The sequence below is a fragment of the Magnolia sinica genome, chromosome 2 (assembly GCF_029962835.1).
Source record: "Magnolia sinica isolate HGM2019 chromosome 2, MsV1, whole genome shotgun sequence".
Classification (NCBI taxonomy): Eukaryota; Viridiplantae; Streptophyta; class Magnoliopsida; order Magnoliales; family Magnoliaceae; genus Magnolia; species Magnolia sinica.
In genome coordinates this window covers 96,913,040-96,925,641 of record NC_080574.1, presented here as the reverse complement: position 1 = coordinate 96,925,641, position 12,602 = coordinate 96,913,040, and the positions used below count along the sequence as shown (strand labels likewise).

At 43.4% G+C, this 12,602-nt stretch overlaps 1 protein-coding gene across 1 annotated transcript in view; it reads right to left on the bottom strand.

Moving 5' to 3' along the window:
• Positions 1 to 12,602, bottom strand: part of LOC131237291 (probable amidase At4g34880) — a 50,904-nt gene that overhangs the window by 21,231 nt on the left and 17,071 nt on the right. The window contains exons 2-3 of the mRNA XM_058234990.1: positions 2,368 to 2,582; positions 757 to 996 (exon numbers count right to left, since the gene is read on the bottom strand). Of these exons, the coding sequence (XP_058090973.1) occupies positions 757 to 996; positions 2,368 to 2,582 (455 nt within the window). The remainder of the gene's footprint in view (positions 1 to 756; positions 997 to 2,367; positions 2,583 to 12,602) is intronic.

Sequence of the window (12,602 nt, the reverse complement as noted above, 5' to 3'; positions counted from 1 at the left end):
GGATGATCTATGAAGATATGTGGCCCACAAATCCATTGGATGACCGGGCCATAGTATTTTTATTATGGGATCCTCTGGTGGGCCAATAAAATATCCTTGCCCTTTCTGCGGGCTAGTGGAACTTGCTTGAAACAACGTGTCAAGGATTGCCTACATGTGGGGAGTAGAATGTACTCGATTACAACTATATATGTTGGAGGAGCAATAATTTTGGAGCTGCGATATCTCCAACAGTTTAGATTGTATTTAGACTTTGGTCGATCATATAGTAATTAAAAAAGATCTATCAAATGGTGGTAAGATTTCTTTAGCACAAACTCATATTTTAAGATATGAGCCTGATAAGTGAAAAGTATGTTGTTGTCCAGATTACGCTGGGCCATCAAATGAATGTTTTGACCATGATTTGAATGGTGATTGTGTTGTGTTTTGTTTGATCTTTCATGCCATCACATCAGGGATTAAAAGAGGTTTCAAAGAGTACCAAAATCTCATTATTTGGACATGTATGTTATAATGAGATCCACAATCCACATTTTTTTAAATGATTCCTGAAGATGTGTCTATATCAGATGTTGATTATAAATGACGCATTTTTAGTAAACCAGAGAGAAGCTAATACCTCTATATCTTTTAATAACTAGTTCTTTTTCATTGTGAATATTTTGTTAATTAGAGTGACTATTATATAGAGCAAAAGTCCAAATAAGGACCTTGTTGTAATTTCCCAAAATAAGTATCTCAAACAAGTTATACCTTAGTGTACTAAGATGTTCCTCGAAAGTTTGCTTGATCGCAGGTTCTGAAAGCAATTCAAAGAATGGTTTCCTCACAATTCCTAGTCTCTTTCCTTTGAGCCCATCTGCCTTAAGAAACTGAGTGTAGCCACCGTGCGGAATAAGCTTGGATGCTTTCTCAGTTGCAGCATCTCTTGGGTCGAACCCAACAATGGCGTCCAAAACATAAACTGCGTCCGATACCGTCCTACAGATGGGACTGCCACATGAAAGAAGCTGATCTTAAATTTCTGTCAAGAACATGAAGAACTGTAGTACATTTAACATGAATGGTGGCCCAAACAAATGCGTATGTCCACCATGCACATGTGATGCAATTCCATCAAGGGAGGCTGCTTGAATAGTGCACCAACCACACATGGGACATGGTTCCAAAAATACACTGATCTGATGATCCTACCCAACTGATTGTATTCCCTCCAGTGGATGTGTTAAATAGAACATGGTCAGGGGTCTAGAATGAGTAAAATCCAATGGTTATGCTCATGTAATTTACGTATATATGCCGAATCTACAATGAACAAGTGCACTCCAAAAGAACCCTTGTTAAATTTTTTGGCAAACCATTCAAATACTAAAGGGCTGCTATTTATTCCCAAGTTCTCATCCAAATTAAAAAAATTATTTAAAAGAAGAGTACCCAAATACACCACTTTTTTCTACTTACCAAAATAGAATAGAACAAGAAGTTTGATAGAATACTCTTTACATATTGCTATATGAAATTTCAGAACTTCAGCTTTTGGATCCGCGGTCATCCTTCAACGATACAAACTACTTTTATGATGGGAAGAACCTTGGATAGGGTATAGCCAAAAATTGAAAATCATATATTAGAATATTCCAATCCTTTTTCATTTGACTCTTTTTACTTTCCATATGGAAAGTCTCCTTTACCATTGAATAATCAAAGGGCTGAAATATTTCAATAAGGGAGTTTTCTTGGTTATCTTGTATCCACGACGAGGATAATCCTGAAAACAGTATGGGTGACTGAATAAATACCCTAACCAATAGTTTAAGTCCAAAAATTTCCTCGTGTAATGTGTAATACCTCTAAATGTATTTTAGCGAACCACATAGAAGAAAAAGGAGTGGTCAATAGATCACAACTGAAGATGAGATAACATTTAGCCAATGATTATTCTGCACCATGGGTTAAGTATATAGCCTTGCATGAGTCAGCAAGAAGAAAGTATAATGAACAGTATGTAAAATAATATTATTCAACTGCCTGGTTTGGGCCCACTGTGATGTATGGATGCCATCTAAACCATGCACCAGGCAACTCCCACAATGACGATTGGATACCCAACAAATAAGGCCACACCATAGAAAACGGTGAACAACCCCAAAACCTCCAAATTCACATGGTGTCTTATGCAATGCTTGGATTGAACTGATTCTTGGGGAATCCGACTTTCACATTGGAATGATCCTGTTGGACGGGTTGGATGTCATGCACACACCATATTAGGCCCCACATGCAACAGTTGTAGAACAACCTTATTCTACATATGCAGAGGAGACAATTTTGAATGGTATTCAGGTCTTGGTGACCATCTCTTACCCTATTGTATCCTGCCTTGGAGAAATTGGGATGACTCCACTTCGACTGGTGAGGCCGACAGTGGGTTTTATGCCTACCACTGAATTGTAGCTGGAAGGGCAGAGGATCGAACCATCTGTCTCCGAGCCTAATGACACTGTCACCAGATTTGCAGCCACTGCAATGGCTGATCCACTGCTTGATCCACAAGGACTGGCCGACAACACATATGGATTCTGCACTCAAACAATAGAGTATCATCCTTACTACTAATTGTTATAATGCGAAAAGGGTTGCATTGGTGAAAATGATACGACTAGACTTGTCTAACTGAAGAGAGGAAATAAGAAGGGACGTGCATTAATTCACCACAACAGTCAAGAGGAATGTAACTGTGATGTGCCTTCCATTATGTGAGGACCAAAACATTCGTGTGTAGGATGTGCGTATACTTATCAGGCACTTGATTAGCCGGGGCTTTGTCGTTCTTTTGGAGCAGCCTTGTTTCAAGCTGTTTCTTTTTGTGCTGTATATGAGATATATGATAGATGTGGCCTGGTCTTTTTGTGGTTCCCATCCGAATGGTGCATATCCAGTTTTATATCAACAAAATTTCAGGTAAAAAAAAATGTGGATGAGGCAAGCCCAAAAGGCAAGCTGATTGGATAATGGTAGCCATACAAAGGCCTCAAAAACTTATGAACAACTCAAAAAAGTAAGCAACAGTTATGATTCAGTGGGCAAAATAGATGACGATTGGATGGTCAATGTAGCTCACTAACTAGTTGTTTTAGCTCATGAACCATCCACAGTTGCCCACCAAATCAAAGGTCCACTTCTTGAACCCTATCTTCCTGGCGACAATGTTTTTTTCTTATGTGATCAGATGGATCCAAGTGAAGATTTCTGGACTGAAAGTTAGAAATATTAGAGTAGATTTATTCTCTATTTTATTTAATTGAAACTATTTCTCTATATGTGATCAGGTGGACGAGTGAAGACTTGTTATTGTGAGTTGTTGGAAATATTAGAGTACTTGTATTCTCTATTTTATTTAATTGAAATTATTCCTCTTTATAGAGAAATTCTCCAGTGCTCTAGAGCACTTGTACGTTATAGTGCTCCCAGCTGCATCTGTCATTGGACAGTCCAATCGATCCACCTATGCTATATATTAAGTCCAGAACACATTTTGCAGGCTACCATGCAAAAACCACACTTATAGTATGATCCAATCCACCCTGATTTGTGAATATTTTTGTAGCCATCCTTTGACAAGCCATAGATGGGATGGTTAGGATTGCTTGACAAAAGTGACTCTATAGAATCATAAGCAATGCATGATGGGTTCCAATAAATAGAGATCAAAATGTTGATTAGAGCTACTTTGTGTAAATGATATGGATTGTCCAGATTAAAGGCTAATTAAGATGAGCTTAGATACGACATTGCATTGCAGCCCATAAAAATCTGTGTTGGACCTAATGTATAGCCTAGATCAAGGGATTGGGCTAAGTGTCCCAATGCAAGTAGGAGCACTGTAACTACAGTGCCCTGGAGCACTGGAGCAGTCTCACCCATGGTTGGCATCTCATCTCTATTGTTTCATATGAAGTGGTCCACTTAAGTTACAGAATTCTCTAATTTTTTTTGTTCCAGGTCCTAGAGTTGAGGATGAACCTGTTAGACAGAGTTGATTTTACATATACAGCACAAGCCCGGGTGTTTTATGCGATGTATAAAACTAATTTTGCAGAGGATACCGGTCCTCGCCCAGAGGCTTTGTACGGCTGTATGGTGTGGTTTCATTTTTTGACGATTGATGCCAATGGTTTAATGATCCACACCAACCGTTACCGTATAGACTGTCCCAAAAGGTATTCAGGCTAGAATATCCTAATCTCTTGATCATTAGCCTACAAACAGACCCTCAACAACAGAAATACAGCAACAGTCCACATTCAACGGATAAATAGACCATCCCAAAAAATCTTCCACAACGAGCAAACAGACCATTGAGGAGAGAAATACGGCAGCAGACCATGTTCAGATATAGCGTCGCGCACTGCCCATCCGTGGCGGGATGCAATAGCAATGTTGGGTGTAAAAATAGTTAAGTCGGATAGGTCGACCTATGGAATGGACCAATTCTACAAAATAGCACGGGCCTTCGAAATCTGAGCCAATAAGGGCTTCTACGTCCAAGAACAGGCTGACCTTCAAGGAGGTCGACGTAGCCGTAAGGACCCTCAAAGAGTACAACTCTAAACTCACTCATATGGCCAATTGCCGACCAAGCCCATAGGTCGGCTATAGATGATCCCAAAATACGACCCTTAATCAGCAACATAGCTTGGCTATAGGGCGGTAATGACTCAGCTATTGCTCGATAATAGCTCGGCTATAAATCGGTGAAGCAGTTGCCCATTATAGTCTATCCACAGATCAAACAGTCCGATAATATCTCCAACGGCCCGAAGATCTCTCCCAAGATCTTCAGAAGATAAGATCAAATCCCAAAAGCTTCGGGATTGAAGTCAAATCTCTATATACATCCCGGATCTGAGTGGATTCCACTCTAAATTATCAAGAAAGGCTACTCACGACACTCATATTCTATTCCTATAAATAAAAAGTGCCCTTAACCTCTTAAAGGTACGTACATTCATCTCAATCCCTGACTGGTGACTCTTTTCCAAGAGATCATCCCCTTCCAAAGACCCAGAGTCCTGACTAAAGCATCGGAGGGTCCCCTTTGTTCTTCCTTTTCACTTGTGCAGGTCCAGGAGGGTCAATCAAGCGAGGTCTACAGGAAAATTGCATCAACAGTTTAGTGCCATCTGTGGGAACAACGTTTTAAGCCGTTCCAACCCTATCAGCGACTACCCCAAATTCTACAATGGCTAAGGGAAAGAAGAAGGCTCAATCCCTTCAAGTGGCGATTCCAATCACAACTATACCTACGCCGGATTGCACCCCGCAACCCGTAGAACAGCCAAGACAACCTGAACAACAGGAGAGCCACCAAGGCTCCTCTTCGCAGCATCAGGTTACGTCTGGCTCTGGCAGATGCAGCCAGTGGACTCGTGCCAGGAACGGCTGAGTGAACAACCTCGAAAAAGAAGTTAGAAATATGAGGGTGGACATGGGCTACATAAAATAGATGTTAGAGCAAATGTAGCCCCAACATGCACCGAGGGCTGACGGAGAAGACGGACAACCGAGCTATAATCCTTCTCGGCCTTCCTGCGTACATGCTGCTCCCCAGACCTGTCCCATCTCACGTTTCTGGGACCGTCCCTTTGCCCGCCTTCGACCTGCAACAAGAGTTAGATTGGAAAAGGCGTAATAAAGCCCCTGTTGAAGCTACGACCGAAAGTGGAGAACCGTGAAGAGTCGAGCTGGCGAGTTTGCGGGATCAGATCGGCAACATGCAACAAACATACCGAGCCAATGCAGCAATGGCTATAATGGAGGAAACCGAATCCCCATTTACTACTGACATCATGCGAGCATGACTACCAGACAGGTTTCGGTTGCTTCAGATCACCCCCTTCTCGAGGAACACCGACCCATTAGAACATATGGAATCTTTCCGAATCTACATGGAACTCCATGATGCTTCAGACGCGGTCATGTGCCGAGCTTTTTCCTTGACCTTATCCAAAGCTGCCCGGCTATAGTTCAAATAGCTAAAGCCGAAATCCATCAATTCATTCTCCCAGCTCAACCAAGCCTTCGTCACGAACTTCATCAGAGGGAAAAAGAGGCTCAAGGCACCTGCTCATCTTCTTCGTGTAATTCAGAAAGAGGGTGAACTCCTGAAAGACTATATCAAGTGCTTCAACCTAGAAGCATTGCAAGTTCGAAAGCATTCAGACGAGGTCGCCCTAAATGCCATCATGAGCGGATTGAGAGATAAATCGTTCATCTTCTCTCTAGACAAGAAACCCCCTACCACGATGGCTGAATTTCTGAATCGATCACAAAAATACGCCAATGCAGAAGAGTCTTGGATCTTACGAGACGTCGCCTAGAGCAAAAACTTTCTAGCCAAAGAACAGGCGAAAGCAGAGCCCAGCTCGACCAATACAAATAAGAAGCGGAAAGATAATCGATCTCGAGACAACCAAAGGCCGAACAAGCAGGCCGACAATAAGTTTAAAACTTACACTCCCCTCAATAAGACACCGGAGCAAGTCTTAAAGGAAATTAAGGACAAACAGGATCATAGGCATAATACGAGAAACTGCTTCGACCTCAAACAGGAAATCGAAGTACTCATCCACAAAGGCTATCTTGGAGAATACGTCAATAGCAGAGGAAATCAGATAGCAGCCGCCGAGGAACAGCCGATCAATAATCATCCAACTGGAGAGATCCGCACCGTCTTTGGAGGCCACGGAGGTGGAGGTGACTCAAACAATGCTCGAAAAGTACATGCAAGGAGCATTAATCGCCCCGAGGAAGAAGTTCTGCTCCTTAACCGACCTTCGAAAGAGAGAAATGTGGAAGAATACAACTTAACTTTCACCGAAGAAGATGCCTAAGGTATCCACCACCCTCACGACGATGCACTGGTAATCTCTCTGACCATAGTCAATCGAAAGGTATTTCGGATCATGGTCAACACTGGATCGTGAGCAGATGTGCTCTTCACCCAAGCCTTCGACAAGATGGGAGTTGGTATGTCCCTTCTCCGACCGTCAAAACTCCACTGCTTGGCTTTTCAGGTGGATATGTCATTCCTGAAGGAGCCATCCAGCTCCCCCTTTTAGCAAGAGATGGGCAAAATTAGACCACTATGATGGTCGACTTCCTTTTGGTCGACCAACCTTCTGTCTACAATGCTATTCTTGGACGACCATCTCTGAACCTTCCGCGAGCAATAGTATTAACCTACCACCTGGATATAAAATTCCCAACCAAATAAGGCGTTGGGACCATTAAAGGCGACCAACATGATGCTCGGCAGTGCTATGCGATGACACTAAAAACCTCACATGAGGCGATGACCATTACCTCCCGTGATCCGCGCAAAGAGTCCGAAGAGAGAGGTCGGCCCATGGAAGACCTCATTTCGGTCCCACTAGATGAGTCTGACCCATCTAGGACTGTTCAAATTGGGTCATCCTTAACTGCACCACTACGAGATAACATAATGACACTCTTTCAACGATATATGGATGTTTTTGCATGGTCTCACAAAGACATGCCCGACATTGACTCTAAAGTCATAATGCACCGACTGAACACCGATCCTGCTCATCGGCCGATTCGATAGAAGCAACATGTTCTCGAACCTGAGAGATACACAGTTATAGTAGAAAAAGTCGACAAGCTCCTCAAAGCTATATTCATTAAAGAAGTATATTATCCCGATTGGATAGCCAACATAGTTTTGGTGAAGAAGGCCAATGGAAAATGGTGGGTCTATGTAAACTACATAAACCCGAACAATGCCTGCCCCAAGGATAGTTTTCCTCTCCCATGGATCGACCAACTGATCGATAGCACTGCAGAATATGAATTGCTCAGTTTTATGGATGCGTATCCTGGTTATAATCAAATTGTAATGCATCCTCATGATAAAACAAAAACCACCTTTATTACCGTCAAATGTCTTTACTGCTACCGAGTTATGTCATTTAGATTGAAAAATGCCGGCGCAACTTATCAGCATCTGGTCAACAAGATGTTCGCCCAACAAATAGGGCGAACAATGGAGGTTTACATCAACGACATGCTCATCAAGAGCGTCAAAGCGACATACCATGTCTTCGACCTAAAGGAGATGTTCTTCATCCTTCACAAATACCAAATGAAATTAAACCCTGAGCAAATGTGCTTTTGGCATTAGCTTGGGAAAATTCCTCGATTTTTTGGTCAACCAGCGAGGGATCAGAGCAAATCCCAAAAAGATTAAAGCTCTCCTTGATATGTAATCGCTGACGACGACCAAAGACGTACAGAGGCTCACTGAAAGAGTATTGGCCCTCAATCGCTTCGTGTCCCGAGCTACCGACAAGTGTCTCCCCTTCTTCAAACAGTTGAAGGAGAAACAAGTGGTAGACTGGATAGAAGAATGCGAGGCAGCCTTCCAATAGCTCAAACAGTATTTAGGGTCGCCGCCATTGCTTTCAAAACCTGAGCTAGGCGAATCTCTGTTGCTATAATTGGCCATCTCCAACATAGCGGTTAGCTCAGCCTTGATAATAGAGCATGGGGGAAAACAGTACCCAGTTTACTACGTCAGCAAAGCTTTAGTCCCGGCAGAAATGAGGCATCCTACCTTGGAGAAATTAGCTCTGGCTTTGGTCATCTCCTTCCAACACTTGCAGCCACATTTCCAAGCCCACACCATATTAGTCCTGACCGATCAACCACTACGATAGGTATTCTAGAAATCCAAAGCTTCGGGAAGACTAACCAAGTGGGCGATTGAGCTAAGCGAATTCGATATCAAATATCAACCTCGGACAACAATTAAAGGTCAAACAGTGGCAGACTTCCTTGTCAAGCTACCCCTAACGCCCGAGCAAACATTTAACCCATCCAGGGCAGAGCTCGTGCCGAATGACACGACTAACCAACAACCTACCGACATGTCCAATTCCCAGTCTTCTCCCGACCCATGCTCATGGACGCTTTACGTTGATGGCTCCTCCAATTCAAGCGGAGCAGGGATAGTCTTAGAGACCCCAGATTCTACATGTATGTAATATGCCTTAAGATTTGGATTTTAGGCCTCCAACAATACAGCGGAATATGAGGCATTGCTCGTTGGACTCAGGTTGGCACCAAACATGGGAGCTCCGCATCTTAAAGTCTTCAGCAATTCACAGTTGGTCAACCAAATAGCTGACGCGTACCAGGCCAAAAAAGAACGTATGAAAGCATACCTTCGAAAAGCCAAAGAGTTTATCGTCAGCTTTCTAAAATACGCCTAATTCCGCGAACCAAAAATTCAAAGGCTAACACGTTAGCAAAGCTCGCTACGGCAAATGAAGATGAAATCCCAAGATCCATTCCAATTGAATTCCTGGCCAAATCGAGCATCAATGAAGCCGACCTCACGGCCATTATCCCGACTCGCTCAGAAGCTACATGGATGGATTCGATCACTAAATATCTCGAAAATGGTGAGTTACCTGAAGATCGAACGGAAGCACGACGGTTGAAGATTAAGATTGCCCGATACACCATACTCAACGACATACTCTACAAGAAAGGATTCTACTTCCATACTTCAGATGAATCCAACCAGAAGAAGAAGAGTATGTCCTGAGGGAGATTGATGAGGGAATCTGCTGGAACCACTCTGGAGGATGAGCCTTAGCACACAAGGTTATTCGACGGGGTTATTATTGGCTGACCATCCAACACGACGCACGAAAGCTCGTTTGGAAATGTGACAAGTGCCAGCGATTTGTGAATGTACCTCGGAAACCGCCTAAAGATCTCACCCCTATGGCTAGACCATGGCCATTTGCCCAGTGGGGGATCGACATCATTAGTCCACTCCCCATCAGTAAAGGTCAAACCAAGTTCGTTGTGGTAGCTGTCGACTACTTTACAAAGTGGGCAGGAGCCAAACCACTAGCAAAGATAACCGAGCAAAGGATCATGGACTTTGTGTGAAAGAATATCATATATAGGTTCGGGATTCCTTGGACCATTGTCTTTGATAATGGTAAGCAATTCGATAACAAGCAATATCGGAGACGTGCAATAACCACGGAATTCGCAATGTCTACTCATCATCATGACATCCGCAAGCAAATGGACAAGTCGAAGCGGTTAACAAGATCATCAAGCATCACCTTCGAACCAAGCTTGAGAAGGCTAAAGGAGCATGGGCTGAGGAACTCCTCAAACTCCTCTAGGCATACCGAAATACCGCCTGAACAGCTATGAGGAGACCCCTTTCTCTTTAGCATATGCAGCAGAGGCATCACTCCCGTGGAGATCGGACTACTACAGCCCGAACGGACTCATTTGATGAACAAGCTAGTACCCAGCTTATGGCCCTCAGCCTCGACCTTCTCGAAGAACAAAGGGAACAAGCTCGGGTTCGGACTACTGTCCGTCAACAGCAATTGTCACGCTTCTATAATACTCGGGTCAAGGTTAGAAGGTTTCGAGTTAAAGATTTAGTTCTCTGAAAAACGTTCCAAAACACCAAGGAGATAGGATTAGGGACCTTAGGCCCAAACTGGGAAGGGCCTTATGTGATATCGAGCACCAGTGGCCTGCTTCATATCAACTAGAGGACCCTACTGGCTAGCTCCTCCCGCACCTGTGGAATGCCGAGCATCTGAAGATCTATTACCCTTAAGTTGGTCGGTACGACATTTACTATGCATCACTCAACTTTGAAACAAAAGTAATAAGAGCCCCGGCATACTACCTGACCTAGATCTAAGTTCTGAGCTAAATGTGACCATGATCTGACCTACTCAACGTTTGAATGATACCTGATTTATAATCTAAGTTCGGTTCGACCTACTCAAGCAATGTAAAAGAATACCCACATAACTTGGGAACTCATAATTCAAAGAGAAGTCTTCTAAGTAAGAAGTGTTTCATTAATGAGGCATGATTACATCGGTATTACATCGATTATGATTTTTTTTTTTTTAAAAGGTGTACATCGGTCCACAAATGAGTGAAGTTGGAGAAGGCAGAGGCAGATAATGCTTGGCGTGCTTGAAGTGCTTGAAGCTGAAAAAGGAAAAGGAAGATGGCGCTCGAAGTGCTTGAAGCCGAAAAAAGGAAAGGCATTGCAGGATGAAGGAAATAGTGCTTTGCAAAAACCGATCCTCAAACCTCGGCCTCGAGGGGCTACTCGGGAACCACCTCATCGCCCGATTGCCCGACCCAACCGATCCTCAAACCTCAGCCTCGAGGGGTTGCTCGGGAGCCACCTCATCGCCCGATTACCCGACCCATTAGAGCCCGACTCGGTCTAGTCAAAGCCGGACAGATCTAGCTTGGGGAAAGAATCCTTCATGGACTTGATGCACTCGGCTTAACCCTGGCGAAAGAGGTAATCTCTGTCGTCCGAATACGATTAGGAGGCTTTGAACTCCTCCACTGCATCCTTCCGAGCCAGCTAAGAGCAGCCTTTGTCCCGACCTTAAGCTCCTCAAGCTTGCCCGAGGTCTCCATGAGCTTACCCTGGCAATCCACGTACCAGGCCCGAGCCTCTTCCAGTTTCACCGCCATCTCAGCTTTCTCCACAGCAGCCACATCAAGGGCCACTGTTCACTCCCCAAGTATAGGGTTGTGATGTAGTAATAAACTCGGTAAGACCGAGGTCGAATCCACAGGGACTGAAACTTGTACGTTTCCTGAAACTAGGTAGAAATAGAACTAGCCTAAGATGCAATCTAAATCAAATATAAATTGATGAATAATGGTGAGAGATTAATGTAAAACTGAAGGAATTCAGAGGAAGGAAACTAGAGATTCAGAGGAAGGAAACTAGGGATTTAGAGGATCCACTTGTAGGGATCAGGGAGATCTTATGCCTGTATTAAGATTCATGGAAATCAAACTGAACCTACTTAATTTAGTTTTCATGTGATGAAAGGAATATGAATAAGAATGGATTCTATCATCAAACCATGCCCAGGAGACAGAGCAAACAACAGAATTAAACCAATTACCAACCAATCAGATGATTGTGAAGGTTAGGAAGGATACCGCCATCCAGCCATGCCCAGGAGACGATGGCGAACAACAGGGCTTCCTGACGTCACAATCAAAATATGGAAAAGGAAATACTTAAAGCCATTGCTAACCCATTGTAATGTCAGTCACAACAGGCCATTCGAGACTACAAATATTCTCATAATAAAATTAAATCAAAATTCAATTCGGTGTAACTAAAAGGCATAATAACAGTCTCCCATCACGCTACAGGCTTCACCTCTTAGCCCTAGCTAAGAGGTTCAGCCAGACATGAATGGCTTGAACTCAAATCAAATCAAAAGAAAAAGAAAATGAAAAATAAAAGAAAGTATAAAAAAGACTTATTATCTTTTCTCTCTCTCTCGTTTTCAGCATCCTTGTTCCAGCGAAAGCTTCCAGCCTTCATGCCACCCAACTGTCTTCACGTTTTCAGCCTCCACCCGCTCCCTGTCTTGAATGCTCCGCGTCCACGTTCTAGCCGACCTCTCTTTTCCTCCTCCCGCTCCCTAACGTCCCTCTCCCCCTTATAGGCTGGTGCGTAGGGGCGTGGAGAGGTTGAG